The 22,309-nt window shown below is 38.4% G+C and overlaps 1 protein-coding gene and 1 long non-coding RNA gene across 4 annotated transcripts in view; one reads left to right on the top strand and one right to left on the bottom strand.

Moving 5' to 3' along the window:
• Positions 1 to 22,309, top strand: part of HERC6 (HECT and RLD domain containing E3 ubiquitin protein ligase family member 6) — a 63,823-nt gene that overhangs the window by 39,700 nt on the left and 1,814 nt on the right. For all 3 annotated transcript variants that reach the window (XM_008963658.5, XM_008963657.5, XM_055111619.2), the window contains 9 exons: positions 4,776 to 4,889; positions 5,512 to 5,619; positions 9,517 to 9,687; positions 12,069 to 12,212; positions 16,631 to 16,797; positions 17,812 to 17,878; positions 18,618 to 18,688; positions 20,896 to 21,079; positions 21,171 to 21,273. In XM_008963658.5, coding sequence (XP_008961906.1) covers positions 4,776 to 4,889; positions 5,512 to 5,619; positions 9,517 to 9,687; positions 12,069 to 12,212; positions 16,631 to 16,797; positions 17,812 to 17,878; positions 18,618 to 18,688; positions 20,896 to 21,079; positions 21,171 to 21,273 — 1,129 coding nt within the window. The remainder of the gene's footprint in view (positions 1 to 4,775; positions 4,890 to 5,511; positions 5,620 to 9,516; positions 9,688 to 12,068; positions 12,213 to 16,630; positions 16,798 to 17,811; positions 17,879 to 18,617; positions 18,689 to 20,895; positions 21,080 to 21,170; positions 21,274 to 22,309) is intronic.
• Positions 1 to 22,309, bottom strand: part of LOC106634697 (uncharacterized) — a 43,013-nt gene that overhangs the window by 5,776 nt on the left and 14,928 nt on the right. The window contains exons 2-4 of the long non-coding RNA XR_004671130.3: positions 1,269 to 1,341; positions 487 to 612; positions 215 to 321 (exon numbers count right to left, since the gene is read on the bottom strand). This is a non-coding gene — a long non-coding RNA (uncharacterized LOC106634697). The remainder of the gene's footprint in view (positions 1 to 214; positions 322 to 486; positions 613 to 1,268; positions 1,342 to 22,309) is intronic.

A 22,309-nucleotide genomic window follows, 5' to 3' on the forward strand; every position in this document is an offset into this window, starting at 1 on the left:
GAAAGGAAGAAAAGTTCACCGAGGACTATGGCCAGAACAAAGAAAGGGCCCAATGGATACTGTTATATCAACTCAGTCTGTCTATATCAGAATATTTGCTAAATCCCACTGTAGAAATATCAAATGAGGCCATTAGGATTTGGTGTCCACGTTCTCTATGGCTGTGTCAACATTAGGGTCACCAAGAATGCAAAGTCTGTTTTAGTAGAGTTACCTAGAGTCAGTGGTATCCAGAAGTCACTGGGCGTGGTTACATCATCCTCATTCTGCTTTGGGTGGTAGTCCCAATAAAGAGAAATCAGATTGGACTCTTGACTAGATCTAAAGATTGACACAACCATGTTACAGATGAGTGTCTGAATTCACAGTGATCAGTGATTCACAGAAGAGCTCTTAAATTCCAGAGAAGTAGACCAGAGTAATGAGCACTAATGTCTAAGGCACCTAGGGCAGCACTTCTTAAACTTTAATATGCATGCAAGTTACCTGAGATCTTGTTAAAAAATTCAGATTCTGATCCGGTAGGCCTGGGGTGGTGCCAAAGATTCTGAGAAATTCTTAAGTGATGTCATTGCTGATACCTGAAGGATTTATGCTTTGATGTTCTTGTGCCTAGGAAGAAAAGCTATTAAACTAATTAATAATGAATTAGTAATTAAGACCATTACACTGTAATTTACTGTCTTAAGCTGCAATTAATAAACATAATATTTGGTCTCGGTTCTGGAATGGTCTCTAGTATTGTGGACAATTGGAAGACTATATTTGTTTTACTAATGTTGTGATAGAGAAAGGACAATATTAGGTCATGCTAACTTCAGACGTACATCCTAGGACCCAAACATTGTCATAAATCCTCTCTCTTCCCCTCTCCCTCTCCCTCTCCCTCAAACATTGTCATCAATCCTCTGTCTTCTCCTCTCCCTCTCCCTCTCCTCTCTCTCTCTCTCGGCTTTTTTCTTTTTGGGTTTCATTCTCTCTTACTATATATAGGGTGTCAGAGCAGGGCACTGTTTCTCACACTAACTTTCGTTTTCTTTCTAGGTTAAATTTACTTCTTAATAAAATACACCTCTTTCCCTGGTGCTTTGTAGTACTCCTTGTGTTGAAAATCAAGTATTCATTTGGCTGTTAATCTATCCTTGTACCTGTACAACACCGTACAAGTTACTGTATCTTTATAATAAATATTGATATGTGATAAAGTTTCAACTTTTATCTTCTCCTTCAGTGTTATTGTTAAACTTAAATATTAACTTTAGAATTACCTTTTTGTTCCAATTCCACAAATTCCATTTGTCGGGCTTTTGATTGTGTCTTTGACCTGGTAGTGAAATGAATCTATAGAACAATTGGAGAGAGAATGACAACTTTACTGAGTCTTCTAAGTCTGATCATGACATAGCTCTCTGTTTATTTAGTTCTGCAGTTTCTTACAATAATATGTTATAGTGTTCTATGTAGAAGTCTTGCAGTCTTTTATTAGATAAATCATGAGTACTTGATATTTTATGTGGTTATATATCTTTTTAAAACAGCTTTATTGAGATCTAATTCTCTCATTTAAAATATACAATGTCATGCCTGTAATCCCAGCACTTTGGGAAGCTAGGGTGGAAAGATTGCTTGAGCTCAGGAGTTTGAGACCAGCCTGGGCAACATAGTGAGACCTTGTCTCTATTTTTTTAAAAATAAAAATAAATAAATAAAATGTGCAATGTAATACTTTTTAGCATATTCATGGAGTTGTATAACCTTTACCACAATCAACTTTACAACATTTTTATCACCCCAAAAGAAGCCCTATACCCATTAGCAGTCACTCCCCGTTCCCCATTCCCCCTCAACTCCCATCCCCTTATTCTCACTCCAGCCCTAGGCAATCTCTAATCTACTTTCTGTCTCTACAGATTTGCCTATTCTGGACATTTTATGTAAATGGAATCACACATTATGTAGTCTTTTGTAACTAGCTTTTTTCACTTAGCATAATGTTTTCAAGGTTCATCTATGTTGGAGTATGTATGAGTACTTCATTCTTTTTTATTGATGAATAATATAATGCATGGTATGAAATACCACATTTTATATATCCCTTCCTCAATTGATGAATATTTGGGTTATTTCCACTCTTTGGCTATTATGAATAATGCCGCTATTTAAATGTCTGTACAAATTTTTGTGTAGACATGTTTTCATTTCCCGTATATACCCAAGAGTGGGATATCTGGGTCATATGGCAACTCTAGTTTAATCTTGTGAGGAACCAGCAGACTGTTTTCCAAAGCAGCTACAACATTTTGTATTACCACTAGCAATGTATGACAGTTCTAGTTCTTCCACGTTCTTTTTTCTTTTCTTTTCTTTTTTTTTTTTTTGAGACGGATTCTTGCTCTGTTGCCCAGGCTAGAATGCAGTGTCAGGATCTCGGCTCACTGCCACCTCCACCTCCCAGGTTCAAGCAATTCTCCTGCCTTAGCTTCGCAAGTAGCTGGCATTACAGGTGTACACCCCATGCCTGGCTAATTTTTGTATTTTTGTAGAGACTGGGTTTTACCATGTTGGCCAGACTGGTCCCGAACTCCTGACCTCAAGTAATCCACCCACCTCAGTCTTTCAAAGTGCTAGGATGACAGGCATAAGCCACCGCACCCGACCACTTTTCCACATTCTTGCCAACACTTGTTATTATCTGTCATTTGGATTATAGTTATCCTAGTGAGTGGGAAATGATATCTCCTTGTGATTTTGACTTGTATTTCCTTGATGGCTAATGATGTTGAGCAGTTCATATGCTTATTGCCCATTTCTGTATCTTATTTTGAGAAATGTTTATTTAGGTCTTTTGTCCATTTTTAAATTAGTTTATTAGTCTTTTTATTATTGAGTCATAAGAGTTCTCTACATACAGTTACAAGTCCATTATCGGATATACGATTTGCTAGTATTTTCCCATGTGTTGTTTATTCACTTTCACCATGGTGTCTTTATGCACAAATGTTTTTTATTTTGATGATAAATTCATCTACTTTTTCCTCTTAAAAGTTAAATTTTTAACTGTCTTTGATGTATAGAAATGCAGTAATTTTTATACATTAAGCTTGTTTTTTAACAATCTTGTTAAATTTACCTACTAAAACTAATCTCATGATTTCTTTGGATTTTCTCTGTATAGAATCATATAACTTGAAATAATAACAGTTTTGTTCCTATTTATTTTTCTTTACTTATTTCATTGGCTAGGACAACCAGTATAATGTTTTATAACCTTATTCTGATCTCAAAGGGAAAACCTTAACATCCAGTTTTATGTTTTGCTGTGGGATTTTTGTAGATACGTTTTTAAAAGGTTAAGGAAACTTCATTCTATTTCTAGTTTGCTGAGGGCTTTGTTCTTTTAGATCATGAATGGATACTGAATTTTATTAAATGCTTTTTCTGCATATGATGGCAAAATACACAGATGGGTTTTCAGCTGTTTTAACTTTATCTACTTGAAGTAACACAGCCTGCTCATAATGTGTTATAGATTTCAAAGATTCCATTTGCTGATATTTTGCTTATCATATTTGCATCTATATTCATGAGTGAGACTGGTTTGTTATTTTACTTTCTCATAATGCCCCTGTGAGGTTTCTGGACCAGGTAATGCTAATCTCATGAAATTATTTGGGGAATATTCTTTCTCTATTTTATGTAAAAGATTGTGTAATACTAGCATTTTCCTTAAATGATAGGTAGAACTAATCTATAAACCTTTTGGGTCTGGAAATTTCTTTGTCGGAAGTTTTTTAAATTATGGGTTTAATTTATTTAACAGCCACAGGATTATTGAGATTTTCTATTTTTTTCTTGTATTGCTGGGTATTTCCCCAGGATTTGTCTCTTCATCTAAGTTTTCAAATGTCCTATTTTTATCTTTTTAATCTCATCACAATCTGTAGTTTTGCCCCATTTTTCATTCTTGATACTGGTTTTTTTTTTGTTTGTTTTTTTTAAAGTCTTACCAGGAAATTGTTTTTTCTTTTTTAAAGACGCAGTCTTTTCATTTGTTGATCTTGCTCCTGTATATTTGTTTTTCATTTCCTTAATTTATGTTCTTAAGTTTCTTATTTCCCACCTTCTATCATTTGGATTCATTTTTGTGATGGAGGCATTTAGATCATTTAGATCACTGATGCTTCCTCTAGGAAGCCTTCTTGAACCTCTTAAGTCTTTCCCCAATCAGAAACTGTATCCTAAATTCCTGGTAACTTGTTGTTTTTACCTACTAGACCACAGATTGTCAATCTACACCCAAGGGCAGTCTCCTGTTTTTGCAAATACAGTTTTATGGGAATAGATCCACATTCATTTGTGTAAGACAGGACATTTTAATCTAAAGATTTGTCCCGTGCTTGACAAAAATAGTGTGTGCCAAGTTAGTATTTATTAATTAAGGAACAAAGTGCTGAATTTGTTAAAAGTACCTTGGATTTTTATGGTGCTTTTATTCTCAAAATCTAGAAACTATTTCTAGTAAATCTATGCCCTAAAAATTAGTTTACTAATCCACACTGTCAGCGTCTTATCTTTGACATTTCTTCATGAAAATTAAGGAAATTATAGCTCAGAAAATGGAAACTTTATAGAACTCTATTTCAACACTGACAAATGTTTTCAGTTTAGAGAGCTTTCTTATTATCTGTATAACAGCCATACATATATATCTATATATCATAGATTAAATCACTTATCGATAGAAAATGAAATTCACAGGTCATATTCTCTTTAAGGTAAACAAAGCTAACTGTCGACTACCAGAAAATACTTTCAACATAAATGAACTCTCCAACTTATTAAACTTTTATATAGATAGAAGAAGACAGTTCTTTCGGGATAACCACCTGGTAAGAATAACATTTTTACTTCTGAAAATGTTCATATTTTAAAGGAAGACACATTACTGTAGTATCTGTAAAGGTACTCCTTTGATAAATCAGGATTTGAAAATTTTTTAATTGCAATGATAAATTTGCTAAATTTGATGATCACTGAAAACTTAAATATATTTTAATCATAAAACAAATGCAGTTTTTGAAATTTTGTTTCTAAGTAATTCGGATTCTTACAGATTTCTGAGGCCAGGTGCAGTGGCTCACACCTGTAATCCCAGCACTTTGGGAGGCCAAGGTGAGCAGATTGCTTGAGCCCCGGAGTTTGAGACCAGCTTGGGCAACATGGTGAAACGCTGTCTCTATCGAAAAAATACAAATACGTGGTAGCACGTATCTGTACTCCCAGCTACTCAAGAGGCTGAGGTGGGAGGATCACTTGAGCCCAGAGAAGGAGGTTTTAGTGAGCCAAGTTTATGCCCCTGCACTCCAGCCTGGGCAATAGACCAAGACTCTGCCTTAAAAAAACAAAGAACCACAAAAATCAGATTCCAAAAAAAAGGCGATAAGGTAAAGGAAGTAAGTTTTTTTTCATTGTTTTTAATTATCAAAACTATTATCTCTGTTTATTTTTTAGATACCTGCAGAAACCCCCAGTCCTGTTATTTTCAGTGATTTTCCATTTATCTTTAATTTGCTATCCAAAATTAAATTATTGCAAGCTGATTCACTTATAAAGATGCAGGTATGTATGTCCTATTTTTTAGTATGAAAAATTTCAAACATATATAAAATAGAGATAGTGGTATAATGAATCCCATCACCAAGATTCAGCAATTGTCAACATTTTGCCACACTTTTATCTATCACTTTTTTTCTTTGTTGTTGTTACTGTTTTTGCTGAAGTATTTTACAGCAAATTTCAGTTCCAATGTCTCTTCACCTGCCCATACTTCAATGCATTATTTCTGGTTGTCTTACTCGTGTTCACTGTGAGATTCATGAGTGGTTCAAGTGGCAACCACATGATTCTTTCATTGTTTCTCATTAACCTTTTATTTAATAATTTCATCCATTATTTTCATTAAGGTTTGTGGTATGGCAATACTTCTAATCTTATTCCTTCCAAAGTCATTTCCTGGAATTAGGTAAAAAAGAGCTTTTCCTTATCAGTCAGGGCACTTGGTTCCTCCAAAATGATTAAAGACCATTCACATAGGAAGGTAGAATAATTAATTCCTATCCCTTTAATTATCAAATGTTGCCAAATTACCCTCTATAGAGTTTGTAAATGCCTCTTCCACATGCTGTTCTCAGCAATGCAGAGTATTATCAAGCTTTGTGATCTTTTCCATTTTGATGAGTTAATCATGATATTTCAGTTTGATTTTAATTTATATTTCTCCTTGTTATTTAATGTTCTAGTCCTCACTTTCTTTATATAATATGTATCTATTGTTTTCCTGCCGTGAACAACACTGACGCTATCCAGTAAACTGTTCTTTCCTTCTCTCTTCCCTCTCCTCCTCTATCCAATTTTAATTGCTGTGTTCTTAAGTGCTAATCTTTGGATTAAAAATACCTCCTTAAGCTTCTTGGAGCTTGATTTATAAGCTCCGACTGATATTCTTTTATTCTTAAATAATGTCTATGAGTCAATCAATGAGTTTATTTTGTTTTCCACTTACTTTCACCCTTCTGCTTCTTTTCTGGTAGTTGTATTAGTCCCACATAAGATTTACATACTATTTTGTTTCTTTTATCACCATCAGCCTTAGTTCTCAGTTAAGTATATATAATGCCATCCCCTTATTATGCTAAAACAAATTTTCCAAACTTTTTTTTTATTGCTGAGGCTTGTTTTCTAGGTCATTCCTCATGAAAAGTTTATATCTATTTTTCTATGATATTTATATTTTAAAGACTCATAGGAATCAGAACTTATACCCATTATTGACTTTTATTACTAATTCAAAGGATGCATCTGGGTTAAACATAAGAAGTCTGAGATAGAACATGCACAAGAGAAGCCATTTCAGTTATTCATTCCCTTTTTATACCCCGCTAATTACATGGCTTACATGACATTTTCCAATGTGCCATGCCCCATAAATCCACGAATTCCAGGTTTATTTATAATAAGCAACCTAGACAGACAAGGTATATCCTGCTAGTAGCATTCCACAGGTAAGGGCTGTCCCTCTAGTTCCTATTATTATTATTATTTTGAGACAGAGTTTTGCTCTTGTTGCCCAGGCTGGAGTACAATGGTGCAATCTCAGCTCACCACAACCTCCGCCTCCCGGGTTCAAGCGATTCTTCTGCCTCAGCCTCCCAAGTAGGTGGGATTACAGGCATGCGCCACCACGCCTGGCTAATTTTGTATTTTTAGTAGAGACAGGGTTTCTCCATGTTGGTCAGGCTGGTCTCGAACTCCCAACCTCAAGTGATCTGCCTGCCTTGGCCTCCCAAAGTGCTGGGATTGCAGGCGTGAGCCACCGCACCTGGCTTATTATTATTATTATCATTATTATTATTATTATTATCATCATCATCTTAAGACAGAGTCTAGCTCTTTTGCCCAGGCTGGAGTGCGATGGTGCGATCTCTGCTCACTGTAACCTTCACCTCCCAGTTTCAACTGATTCTCCTGCCTCAGTCTCCCAAGTAGCTGGGATTACAGGCACCCACCACACCCAGCTAATTTTTGTATTTTTAGTAGAGACGGGGTTTCACCATGTTGGTCAGGCTGGTCTCGAACTCCTGACCTCAGGTGATCTGCCCGCCTCAGCCTCCCAAAGTGCTGGGATTACAGGCGTGAGCCACCACGCCCGGACTAGTTACTATTATTAGTGCCTATTACCAGCATGTTTACAAATATATTTGACCAGGTCATCTCTTCTTTTATTTCTGAGCCATCTGTTTTTATTTTTGTAACATCCCTGGTAAAGGGAGAAAATAGATTGTCTTTCCTTTCCAAACCTAACTTTCCCATCAGTTTCCCTTAAACAAGACCTTCCCTTTATGGTATTTTCTCCTATAGTCATGTTTCTCTCTGGGTCATTTGTCTATTCTGCTAGTGAGTAGTCGAGGGTTGAGTGAATAATGGACTCAGGCAGATTGCACATTATGAAAGACTAGGAAAAGTCTGAGGACAAGAAAACTCTTACTTTTAGTTGTTATGAGTGAAGCTGGAAAGCTGACTTTACAATCCTGCTCTCCAAAGGAGAGATAATGGATATAGTTAAAACTGCAAGCTCCAAAGTGGATCACCAATTCAAATGTGTAAATGTGAAAAGGTAAAACCAATATACAGAGAACCGGAGTAGAGAAGCTGGAAATTAAGCTAAGAGGCAGGTTTCCCATCTAGCTCTTGGTTATGTAAAAGAAGGTACAGACACCTCTCCCTGCTGTAGTCAGTGGAGGACATTGCTGGCCACAAACCCATGGAACTCAGACCCATGGAACATGTTGCTCAGTAGTCAGTATTGCTGGATGTCCCAGACCTGCAGACTTCTGCAGGGCCACAGGAGGTGATGACCCACCACCAGAAAGGAACAGAGATGGAACTTGTTCCTTTTCCCTACAAATCTGGTGCTTAAAAAAAAAAAATCTTAAAGAAAAACCAGAAGAATCTAGTAATAACAGACAAATTTCTTAGTATATAATGGTGGCAGATACCCAGGGCAGGGATTTCCCAACCCCAGGGCCATATGCACACTTCTCTGAAGTGCTTGTAGAGAGTGAATGCGGGCAAACACACCCAGCCTAGGAACCTGGGGTAGGATAGCTATTATCCTCTGGTCTTGCTGTCACGATTTCAGGACAGGCCCTATGAGGGCCACATTGGTTTGAGTTCTAAATCCTCGTTTATTGTCCTTGTGATGTAACTGAAGCCCTTGAGGAGTGCTGAAGGTCAAAGCAAGGATAGCAAGTCCAACACTAGATTTCTAATCTAAAGAAGTTCAACAGAAACAAGATCAGAGATTAAAATAGTGAGACAATGTTGAGAATTCAGAAAAGCTAAAGAGAAGTACTTAGGGTGATCAGAAAAGCTAAAAGAAGTACTATTTAGGGTGACCAAGAGTAATGTTAGATATAAAATGAGGCCACCTGTGGCATATTCTTAAAGAGTTCCCATGGATGGATCATAGTTATTGGAAAGAGAAGAGTGGATCTTCTCTGAGGAAGTCTGTCTTCTGTCTTTTTCCTACAGCTCACATTATCCCTGAGCCCTTATACTGTCTTTATATTCCTGAGGATTACAATGCTAATGCTCTGTGTCTTAAGACTGATGGTGGATGAATGTCTCAGCATGTTGAATACCAGTATGGCCTTTAAGGATGATGTTTACTATAATAAATAATCTGAGATAGCTTTTAATAACTTAGCTGTTCATCCATGCTGACTAATCTCCTGTACACAATTCCTAGGTAACCATAGTTTCTTTGGTCCTACAATCACTTCACCTTCCATAAGGCAGATATGTTGTCTGTTTTCTTAAATAATTACAATGTGAGTGTTTATAGCAATGGCAGGATTAAGTATATACTACACAAAATGTTTATTGGAAGTATTAAACAATCCTTGGGATTCCTATGAGGTCAAAAGGAGAAGCCAACTAAAAAATTTATTTTTCCAGATGTCAGAAAATAAAGCATACATGCCTATGCATGAAACAATTCTGCAAAAAAAGGATGAATTTCCTCCATCACCCAGATTTATACTTAAAGTCAGACGAAGTCGCCTGGTTAAAGATGCTCTGCGTCAATTAAGTCAAGCTGAAGCTACTGACTTCTGCAAAGTATTAGTGGTACGGTAAAAAGTCTCATTGAACATTTTTACTTCTGTGGGAGGGATGCATTCATATGATGTAATAAATGCTCTCTTAAAAGAGCCTGCATTTGCAGCTATGGTTATCAATCTTTTGGTTTCCAGAATTCCCCTCTTACCCTTCAGAGAATAGCAATAGGATGCTTAACTGCACACTGGGCTATGAGTTAACTATTAGTTACTGATGACTACAAAAATGCTGCATAATGAAACATCCCAAAACGTAAAGGCTCAAAATGACAATAATTTATTTTACAGATCTGCAGTTCAGTGGAGGACCTGCTGATCTAGGCTGAACTCATCTGGGTGGCTTTGCAAATTTTATCTGAGTTTGTGTACATGTCTGGGAGTTGGCTAGGGACTGGCTGACCTAGGCCTGGCTGGAGCAATTTAGCTCTGCTTCCTATGTCTTTCATTCTCCTCCTGGGGCGAGCAAGCATGTTCTTCCCACAGTAGTGCCAGAGGTGCAAGATAGCAAGACCAAACATTGCTTTAGTCAAAGCAGTCATAAAGCTGAACCTAAGTCAAAGGCTAGGGAAATATACACAGCCTCTTCAGTGGGAGGAACTGCAAAGTCATATGCAAAAGACATGGATCACAGAGGGGTGAAGAATCGGGGCTATAATGCAATCAAACTGCTAGAGGAAGGGATACTTTTCCTACATGTTGGCTCTAGTTTCATCACTTAAGACCTTCCACTATATGAGTTTCAATGCTAGCCATCCTTCCTTTTATCCTTTGTGGGTGCTTACAGGGTTTTTATTGTGTAGTAACTCAGGTTATTTGCCCTCTTGAGGCTACAGAATAATGACTAACTCTGTAGGTAAGAGCTGGAGTCTGTCCAGAAGGGAGTGTATTTTCTCGATGTCAGCCATGAGAGGAAGAGTTGGGCTGTTAGAGAAGAAATCAGAACCTGGGAAGTGGGAGTCAGATAAAAAAGGGATTTTCCCAGCATGTGACTCCAATGGAAAACAAAAACTACTTTATAAACCAGGCTTTCTAGTTGTATGTCTCCCTTCATGCCTATTTTTCTTTAAATCTTAACTGTAAAGAAATCAGTAGAAAAGTATTCCCCTTATGAGAGATGACCAAGGGGTAAAAAAAAGTAAACTTAAAGCCAGATCAAATAAAAATACAGACTCTGAACAAGGGCAAGGTTGTCAGGGCCCATCATGAGTGAGTCTTGACATGGACAGACTTGCTAGTATAAATGAGCAGAAATAGGAAAATCAGAAGTAGGCTTAATTTGTTATTGAGATATTCAGAAGGGAAAGTGGGGCAGGCCCTTCAACATGATGGTCTATTGATCGAAGCAGCAGTAGATAAGATTTCCCAGGCAAAGAGAGTAGAGAGAGAACAAAAATCTAAGCAACAAAAATTAGTGGTGCTTATCATTAAAAGATAAAAGTAAATTACCCAAAAAAGGATGTAGAAAAGAAATAGTTAAGAGACATGGGGGAAAACCAAGATAGTACATAGCCATAAAGTCCAAAGGTAGAGAAAGCTTTTAAAAAGAGGGACTGGGGCCAGGTGCGGTGGCTCACACCTGTAATCCCAGCACTTTGTGGGGGCTGAGGTGGGCAGATTACCACCTGAGGTCAGGAGTTTGAAACCAGACTGCCCAAAAATACAAAAACTAGCTGGGTGCAGTGGTGGGTGCCTGTAATCTCAGCTACTCGGGAGGCTGAGGCATGAGAATGGCTTGAACCCAGGAGATGGAGATTGCAGTAAGCTGAGATCGTGCCATTGCACTCCAGCCTGGGCAGCAGAGTGAGACTCCATCTCAAATAAATAAATAAATAAATAAATAAAAAGAGGGACTGGTTAATGCTGATTTCTCATTTGAGAGCTATGGGCAATCTGCTCTGCTGGTTCCTGCAAAGGTCTCATGCCCAGGCAGACTGGGAGGGCTGTTTTGCAGAAGCCCAAATAAGAGTAGAGACAGGAGAAACCAAATACTTGTTGACTGGAGCCAGCCAAGGTTGTGAAGTCTGAATGATGAGATGGACAACAAGATAGAATAATCAGGGAATTTAGGGGCCCACGGGTTTGAAGAACATCAAAATTTGGTTTGAGATACTGGTCAATGTAACTGGTGAATGCTAAGTCTTGCTACAGTCCCCCTTCACTTGGTCCATGTAGCAGTGTAAAGGATGCACACAACAATCTGAGAATAAATAGATTCATGGCCTTCACTGCTCAGCAGCAAACTGAGGGAAGACAGATTGCAAGGAGGTAAGGGCTATGTGATTCTAATAATTCTAGAGACTGCAGGAATGGTCGTTAGAGGTTTAAAACTTCCATAAAGCTCAAAACATTGTATTTTAAGTAAGGATCTGGGACTATGTTCTCTTTCCTTAGGTTGAATTTATTAATGAAATTTGTCCTGAGTCTGGAGGGGTTAGTTCAGAGTTCTTCCACTGTATGTTTGAAGAGATGACCAAGCCAGAATATGGAATGTTCATGTATCCTGAAATGGGTTCCTGCATGTGGTTTCCTGCCAAGGTAAGTCTTTTCTTTTTTTTTTTTTTCCCCCAGAACAGAAAAGGCACCCCATATACTGCAACATTAACACCATAGATAGTGGTGTAAAATTAGGTCATATAGAGCTTTGCTACTCATATTTTGAGTAGTACTCGTATGGTTCACAGAGCAGCAGCTACGGCGTCACTTGGGGAGCTGTTAGAAAGGCAGAATCTGAGGCCCTACTCTACACCTACTGAATCAGAGCATGTATTTTATAAGATCCTTAGGTGATTCACATGCACGTTACATTTTTAATGGTTTTAATAAATTATACTTGAGAAATAATAAACTGCATATATTTAAGGTGTCCAGCTTGGCTCAGCCTGGTGGTTCACACCTGTAATTCCAGGATTTTGAGACACTGAGGTGGGAGGATTGCTTGAGTAGCTGAGACTACAGGCGTATGTCACACCAGGCTAATTTTTGTATTTTTAGTAGAGACGGCATTTTGCCACGTTGGCCAGGCTGGTCTCAAACTCCTGACCTCAAGTGATCCACCTGCCTCGGCCTCCCAGAGTGTTGGGATTACAGGTGTGAGCCACCACACTCAGCTGAATCACCTTTTAAGAATGAAAAATTATCTCTAGGATTCTATCAGTCATTTCTGTCCTAATTTAAAACACTTTAGATTACTGCTTCTCAAAATTTAGGAAATAACCTACATATCCATCAGTAGGAGAGCAGGTAAACAAATTGTAGTACATGCTGAGCATCCTGTAATCTAAAAATCCAAAATCTGAAATGCTCTAAAATTGGAAACTTTTTGAGTGCCAACATGATGCCACAAGTGGGAAATTCCACTCATAAGTATTTAATACGAACTTTGTTTCATGCACAAAATTATTTAAAATATTGTTTGAAATTACCTTCAGGCTATGTGTATAAGGTGTATACGAACTATTAATATAAATGAATTTTGTGTTTAGACTTCGGTCCTATCCCCAAGATATCTCACTGTGTTTATGCAAATGTTCCAAGTCTGAAAAACTCTGAGATCTGAAACACTGCTGGTCCCAAGCCTTTCACATAGGGATACTGAGCAGAATCTCAGTATCCCTTTTTTGAGACTCCGGCTCAAAAAAAAAAAAAGAAAAACAAAAACAGGTGATTCATGGCCAGGTGCGGTGGCTCACACCTGTAATACCAGCACTTTGGGAGGCCGAGGTGGGGGGATTACTTGAGGTCAGGAATTCAAGACCAGCCTGGCCAGCCTGGCCAACCTGGTGAAACACTGTCTCTACTAAAAATACAAAAATTAGCCAGGTGTGGTGGTGCGTGCCTGTAATCCCAGCTACTTGGGAGGCTGAGGCAGGAGAATCACTTGAACCTAAGAGGCAGAGGTTGCAGTGAGCTGAGATTGCGCCATAGCACTCCAGCCTGGGCGACAGAGTGATACTCTGTTTCAAAAATAAAAGGTGCTTAAAAAGGAAAAAAGAAAAATAAAAAAGGTGATTCATGTCTGTAATTATTATATTTTTGTAAAGGTCCTTAAAGTATAAACATTTTCTTTCTTAAAGTAACAAAAAAATTGAGGCAGGCAGATCACCAGGTCAGGAAATCGAGACCATCCTGGCTAGCATGGTGAAACCCTATCTCTACTAAAAATACAAAAAATTAGCCGGGTGTGGTGGCACGAGCCTGTAGTCCCAGCTACTCGGGAGGCTGAGGCAGGAGAACTGCTTGAACCTGGGAGGCAGAGGTTGCAGTGAGCCAAGATCGCACCACTGCCCTCCAGCCTGGGCGACAGAGCGAGACTCCATCTCAAAAAAGAAAAGTAACAAAAACATTTGTCTTCATTTCTGTATTAGTAACACAGATCATTTAATCTGTGTATGAAATTGTAATTTCATACAATATTTTAAATAATTTTGTGCATGAAACAAAGTTCGTATTAAATACTTATGAGTGGAACTTCCCACTTGTGGCATCATGTTGGCACTCAAAAAGTTTCCAATTTTAGAGCATTTCAGATTTTGGATTTTCAGATTACAGTTCTAAAAAGAATCACATGTTGAGCTTCTATTGTGTTATGGTTTGAATGCCCCACCCTCCCTGAAATTCATGTTAAAACTTAATCCCCAATGTGGTAGCCTTGAAAAGGTGTCCTTTAGAGGTACTTGGGTCATGAGAGTTCTGCCCTCATGAATAGATTAATCCACTCACGGATTAATGAGTAATGGATTAATGGGTTATCATGGGAGTGGAACTGGTGGCTTTGTAAGAAGGGGAAGAGAAACCTGAGCTAGGACACTCAGCCCCCTCACCATGTGATGCCCTGTGCAGCCTCAGGACTCTGCAGAGTTCTCATCAGCAAGAAGGCCCTCACCAGATACAACTGCTCAGTCTTGGACTTCCCAGCCTCCAGAACTCTAAGAAATACATTCCTTTTCTTTATAAATTACCCGGTTTCAGATATTCTGTTATAAGCAACAGAAAATGAACTAAGGCATATTTATTAGTCCCCTTTCCCATAAACTTCCAAATTGTTCTTCCAAATGGCAGAAAGGACAGGCAGGAGGAGGAGAAAGATGAATACATGTGAAAAAATACTGAAAGGTGTTTTGTATCTTTTTGAGAACAAATGGACCCTCTAAAATATAGGAATGGCTAAGGTGTGCCAATGGTACGATTTTTTGTTGGTCAATCAGCAAGCATTTATTTAATGTTTCTTGAGGTTCCTACATTGTATTAAATATTGTGGGATATTCAAATTATTACATGACATAATCCCTTTCCTCCTGAAACTCTATAGATGTAGTTGTAGCAATAGGATCAACACACCAGAAACTTTACCAATTGGCTCTAAGTTATAGATTGCTGACTTAATATGTAATAGTTTTTGAGAAGCATGACAGGATGGGGAAGGAAGCACTGATGTGGGATCAGAAGCCTAGAGTTCTAATCTTCAGTGATGGTGGGTGTGTCATTTAGCCTCTCTGAGATTTCGGTTTCCTCACCTAGAAAACGGACGTCATAATTTCTGCTCTGCCTGCTTTGCAGGGCTATTGTGAAAACAAAACAAAGTAAGGTATCTGAAAGTACCATGAAGGCTTTAGGGCACTATACAAACTTAAGGGATTCTTGGTTAGAAGAGAAATAAATCAAGAGGGGACTGAAGTGATTGCATCTGAAAGTATAATGGAGAGGCGAAGGCCTGAGGTTGAAGGTTAAGGAATGGGATGAAATGAACTAAAGAGACACAGGTTGGGGATGGAGAGGAGATGGGATGAAATGAACTAAAGAGACACAGGTTGGGGATGGAGAGGAGGTACCAACCTTATGAGGTACAGATGAAGAAACTGAGGTTTAGAGAGATTAAATAAATCAGCCAATGACAGAAAACTAGTAAGTGATCAAGCCAGGATATGAGTTCAGGATTGTCTAATCCCAGAGCTCTTACTCTTAAGCATTATGCTATACTGCTGGATAAAACACAGAGACAAACAAAACAAAACAAAACAAAACACCCTGATTTGTGTATGGCTCAGTGAAGAGATGAAATCAGCTATAACCAAGGGACATATTACAAATTATGGGAAAGAAGACTGATTAGGTTTCAGGGGACCCCTTTGTCGATTACTTGTATTGTACTTAGAACTTACTTTCAAAATTTAAATGCAATTTTAGAATTTATTTTCACAATTAAATAAATAAATATGGCAACTAGACTGTACCATAGAATATTATGTGAGTGGCCCAAAGTCATGCACCCACTAACAGTAAGGTTGGCATTGGAATTGAATCCCAAAATTTTCAGGCTGTTGATCTACTGTGCTGCAATCATGGCCTGGATAGATGGAGCCAGTGTTTTCTCTCACCAAGGACTACAAGTGCAGACAAGACATGCCAACTTCACCAGGCCTCTTTCCTTCTTCGCCTTCTTTCTTCTACCTACCTTCTTGGTCCCCAGCGTCAGTCACCCTCCCTGACCCATATGCTCATCCCTCTAAGCACACCCAAGTTGTGGGGCTGCATTGCCAAAGGGGCTGCCACTCATGCGAGGCTCATCTAATATGCCTGGTGACCAATAAATGTATAAAGTGCACCCTTCCTTTCTCAGTGTCATTATTCTACATGAATCTGAAGGGAAAGACTATAAAATTAAATTGTGAAAACCTGATTATATAAAGCTGTCTGAGCATATTTTTTAACGTTCCAGATAAAATGAATTCATTTATTTAATGTTCTGAACTATCAATTTGTATTCAAAATTATGGAAGAAATGTAATGTATTATAATCTGTAGAAGAACTTCACATTTTTATTTTCTGGAAGCCCATTTTGTTTTTAATTTTTGACTTTCAGAAAAGGGAACCACATTTTTTTTTACTAATCTAATTATCCCTTTGTATTACTAATTATTTATAATACCTTAGGGATTTTTTTCTTCTTTTCTAGCCTAAACCTGAGAAGAAAAGATATTTCCTCTTTGGAATACTGTGTGGACTCTCCTTATTCAATTTAAATGTTGCTAACCTTCCTTTCCCACTGGCTCTGTATAAGAAACTTCTGGACCAAAAGCCATCATTGGAAGATTTAAAAGAACTCAGTCCTCGGTTGGGGAAGTAAGTAAATATAACGTTTTTTCAGGACTGTATCTAGTAAGTCTCAGTTGTTTAGGCATAAATAATCTTACACACAGAGAGACAGATACGGTCTTCAATTTCAATAATGTATGCTCTTGAGAGGAATTTGAATTTTAGCATGATTTATAACTGAGTAAACCTTCAAAATGGAGGAAAGCTGAGTGTTCCTCTAATTATTAACAAGTGGAAGAAACAGGAGTTCTGGCCTGGTCTCTTGACTTTATCAGGTGGAAACAGTTGCTTCAGAGAGCCCAATATATATGTGCATCATCACACATATAAATATTTATGACTATACAAGGGTGTGTGTGTGTGTGTGTGCGTGTAAGTCTAATAAAAAAACTGAAAATATGCTCACCCTAACTAGTAATTGAGGGAATAAATAAAAATGAGATATCATTTTTCTACTTACAGATTGACACTTGTTAAAAAGTTTTTCTTACAGTGTTGGCAAAAAATTGGGGGAAAGGACTCTCTTCTCGTGTACTGTTAGTGTAAGAATATATTGGCTAGATGTGTGCTGGAGCAGGGGTTCTCAGCCTTGGCAATACTGACCTTTTGGCCTGTTTAATTCTTTGTTGTGGGAGACTGTCCTGGGCATTGTGGGATGTTTAGCAGCATATGGGGTCACACCCACTGGATGCCAGTAGCAACCTTCCCTCCAAGTGTGACAACCAAAGATGTCTCCAGACTTTGCTGAATGACCCCTAGGGGACAAAGTCATCCCTGATTCAGAATCACTGTCTAGAGGAAACAGCTCATTTTTGTAATTTCCATGAAGATGTAGCAGTGTCTATGTGGTAACAATGGTCCAACAAATCAAACTGTAAATAGAGGTAAACTCTAGGGAAAGGGAATGAGAAGATGGAGGTTAGGAAATTTATATTATATTTTATACATTTCTATATTGTTCACAACTTTTTCCATTGAAAATTACTTGTGAAACTTTATAAGATCAATAAATATAATTTTTAAAACCAAAATCTTCATTAGGAGTTTGCAAGAAGTTCTAGATGATGATGCTGATGACATTGGAGATGCGCTCTGCATACGCTTTTCTGTGAGTACTAATGAAAGCCAAATTATAGTTTAGCTTTAATCTGTTTCTAAAAAATAATTTTTATTATAGTATCTTAAATTTGGGATCCCCTTTTTTTTTTATTGAGGCAGAGTCTCACTCTGTCACCCAGGCTGGAGTACAATGGCGCGATCTCGGCTCACTGCAGCCTCCGCCTCCTGGGTTCAAGTGATTCTCCTACCTCAGCCTCCTGAGTAGCTGGGACTATGGGCATGTGACACCATGCCTGGCTAATTTTTGTATTCTTTGTAGAGATGGGTTTTTGCTATCTTGGCCAGGCTGGTCTCTAACTCCTGGCCTCAAGTGATCCACCTGTCTCAGCCTCCCAAAGTGCTAGGATTACAGGGATAAGCCATTGTGCCTGGCCTCTGGGATCCCTTTTTTAAAAGACATTTTATTTCTGTACCACAAGACTTTCCCCTTATCTTCTTCTCATGTCTATATACTCTCAAATAAAGTGAAGCTATGGTGATTATTCAACTAGTGTAAATAATTTAACAACTAAACGATAATTTAGGCATGAAAGTAATGTACAACATGTACTAGGGTAGGCTTTTTTGCTTTCACATGTATTTAAAAGGCTGAACTACATAAAAAATTATTTAGCTCCAAGTTATTTTCAGTTACACAGGGGAAAATGTATTGGCAATAAAGATATTATGGGTGGTTGATTATTCAAACTTACTTTGATATTTGGTACCTGAATACATTTTGGTTACAGATACACTGGGACCAAAATGATGTTGACTTAATTCCAAATGGGATCTCCATACCTGTGGACCAAACCAACAAGTAAGTTTTGACAGCTAGAATATCTGTTTTGAATATACTGTACATAAAATGTTGTATCACTATTCTTTTAAAATGTATTTTTAAATATGGTTCACACCTGTAATCCCAGCAATTTGGGAGGCTGAGGCGGGTGGATCACTTGAGGTCAGGAGTTCAAGGCCAACCTGCCCAACATGGCGAAACCCCGTCTCTACTACAAAAATTAGCCAGGTGTGGTGGCACATGCCTGTAGTCTCAGCTACTCAGGAGGCTGAGGATTGCTTGAACCCAGGAAGTGGAGGTTGCAGTGAGCCGGGATTGCGCAACTGCACTCAAGCCTGGGCAACAGAGTGAGACTGTGTCTCAAAAAAAAAAAAAAAAAAAAAAAGCATTTTAGGTGATTGTTTTAGCTCCTAATCTTTTAGAAAAAAGAAGTTTTTAAGATAAAAGAAAAGGAGAAAGAATTCAGGGTTCAATATTTCCTTTGTAGCTCTTTTTACTATTTATTCATTTAGCAAATATTTTTGAGCCCGTATTCTGTACCAGACTCTATTCTAGGTGCTGGAGATACAGTAGTCAAAAAGACAGACAAAATTTGGAGCTTAAATTCCAGTGGGGCAGAAAGACAATACACAAATGAATCATTATTATTTTTAATAGAGATGGAGTCTTGCCATGCTGCCCAGGCTGGTCTCGAATTCCTGAGCTCAGGCAGTCCTCACACCTCAGCCTTCCAAAGTACTGGGATTACAAGGGTGAGCCACCGCACCTGGCCACAAATGAATTATTATGTAATATAATGTCAGATAAGGATGAGCACTCTGAAGAAAATTAAAACTGATTAAGAAACTAGGGAGTTCCAGGTGGTGGTATGCTGGAGCTCACTAGTACCAGCTTGTGAGAGCTGATTGTTAAATTTTCAAAAATGTTAAGAGTTTATTATCAAAGTATTAGTAGCTGAAAATCAGCCACGGTGGGAATATTAACACCACAGAAATTCGCCAATGCTGCAAATGTGTGTCCCCTCCCCTCCCACTCCTTTTCAGAGAGCTGGTTGTTAGATATTTACCAGCACACCAATGGTTACAGGGGAAGGCAGACAAGAGTTGATTTAGATAGGCTAGTCCACAAAGGCTGCCCAAAGTGTGGGAGACAATCATGTCTCTGATGGAAATGCCTCCAGTAGCAACCCTGCCATCAGGAAATTAATCATTTAGTAGAAATTACATCCTGTAGTATAAGACAGACCTTGCAGGAATAATTTTCACAAAGTGACGTGTTGTGAGAGGGGACAAGCAAAGGAACAAAAGGATCAACCCTGAGAAAGTCTTACTTATATTGAAATCTAATGGATGGTAGAAGTTATCAGGTAAAGAAGAAATGCTGCATTCTGTGGCCTAACTACAAAAGAGAGACAAGACCTATGAACTAAAGGTCAGTATGGCCAGAAGTGAAAATGGAAGTGGGAGCTGGGCACCATGGTGCATACTTGTAGTCTCACCTACTCAGGAGGCTGTGGCGGGAGGTTCGCTTGAGGCCAGGAGTCCAAGTCCAGCCTGGGCAACACAGGTAGACCCCATCTCTTAAAAAAAAGAAAGAAAAAGAAAGGAAAAGAAAGGAAAGAGAAAGAAAGAAGAAAGAAAGAAAAGGGAAGGGAAAGGGAAGGGAAGGGAAAGGAAAGAAAGAAAGGAAGGAAGGAAGGAAGGAAGGAAGGAAGGAAGGAAGGAAGGAAGGAAGGAAGGAAGGAAGGAAGGAAGGAAGGAAAGAAAGAAAGAAAGAAAGAAAGAAAGAAAGAAAGAAAGAAAGAAAGAAAATGGAAGTGGGAAGAGGCCCCTTGCTGAGACTGGCAAGGTCAGATAATTGAGGGAGGAGCTAGGCTTGGGAAGGCCTGTTGATCCCTGCTAAGGAGGTTTGGAATTTACCCCAAGGGCAATGGGAAGCCTTTGAAAGACTTTAAGCAAGAGAATGACATATTCAGATTCATGTTTTAAAAAAATCCTCCTGACTGCAGTGAGGAAAGTGAGCCAAATAGTTTTAAACCTTCTGATTATATTTTCTAAATTTCTTTCTTCTAGCTGACCAGGTTTTGGTCACAATACAACATTCTTGTGCTATATAGAAGTAATTTACTTTTCCTTCTCAATAGAAATAGTAAAAAGAACAAAGTATAAAATCTTTTAATCATTGGCCTTTTCTTTTCTTTCCTTTTTTTTTTTGCTTCCCTCAAGGAGAGACTATGTTTCTAAGTATATTGATTACATTTTCAACGTCTCTGTAAAAGCAGTTTATGAGGAATTTCAGAGAGGATTTTATACAGTCTGTGAGAAGGAGATACTTAGACATTTCTACCCTGAAGAACTAATGACAGCAATCATTGGAAATACTGATTATGACTGGAAACAGTTTGAACAGGTAGGTGATACCTAAAGTGCCCCAAATTTTTCCGAACAACTTCTATATATTCCACCCCACTCAAATCATTTTTCTCCCTCTTTCTCTCAAGAATTCAAAGTATGAGCAAGGATACCAAAAATCACATCCTACTATACAGTTGTTTTGGAAGGCTTTCCACAAACTAACCTTGGATGAAAAGAAAAAATTCCTCTGTAAGTACTGTGGTACTAGATGGACACATAATTATGTATCTTTTAAAAAGGTACAGTCTTGTTTAGAATGAAGCCATTGAAGTGGCCTCATTGTCTGGGGTGACACCCAAGGTTCTTTGTCTCACAGCCATGGAGATCAAGGACATGGACACACACAAAGGGTGAGGTATAGAGCAGAAACTTAATAGGCGAAAAGAGAATAGCTCTCTGCTACAGAGAGGGGTCCCAGAAAAATGAGTTGCTGATTTGTGGTGAAATGCAGGGTTTTTTATAGATGAGCTAGTGAGGAGGTGGTGTCTGATCTACATAGGGCATGAAAAACGAGTTAGGACCCAGGTGTACCATCTGCATAGGGCACGAATCTCTGGCAGCCCCTACCCCAATCTTTGATTATACAGGTGGGTAGCTACTCCATGGTGCTTATTTCTTTCTTACTGTGCATGTGCTAAAAAAGGGGGGAGGTGGAACCCCCATGGTGGACATGCCTGGTCCCAGGTTGCCCTTTCTATTGGTGGAGCTGCTGGCATTCCCCCGTGCTAGCTTCCAGCCTTCTTATCTATGTTTGCAGCCCGATATTCCAGGCTGCTCTTTGTTAGAAAAGAAGTGATTTCTTGGACTGCTTTTTGTTAGAAGGGAAGTTCTGCTGAGGACTCTTTTGCCCTCACTATCTGCCTAAAATAATTTTCTATCTCTGTATCACCATTCTTGCAGGTGGGTCACATGTGTTAGTGGCAGAGCAAGGATGAGAACCCAGGCTCCCTACCTTCTAGACCAGCATTCTTTCTCTTACTCAAGCCTGTTTCTTTTTTTTTTTAAGTAGAGATTTGCTAATTTACTACTTTTTCTACACTGACTTTTTCTGCACCCTCTTTCCTCACTTCAGCTGGCTCCTAAGCCTTTTATCTCATGTTCCTATCTTCATCTAATTATCTAAGTCCTATGATGTTCGAATGATGCCAACTATCTGTTTTATAGTAATATATCATTTAGAAATAATAATGGCAACAACAACTGATGATAATAATAGCAGCAGCAG

The sequence above is a fragment of the Pan paniscus genome, chromosome 3, assembly GCF_029289425.2.
Source record: "Pan paniscus chromosome 3, NHGRI_mPanPan1-v2.0_pri, whole genome shotgun sequence".
NCBI classification, from domain to species: Eukaryota; Metazoa; Chordata; class Mammalia; order Primates; family Hominidae; genus Pan; species Pan paniscus.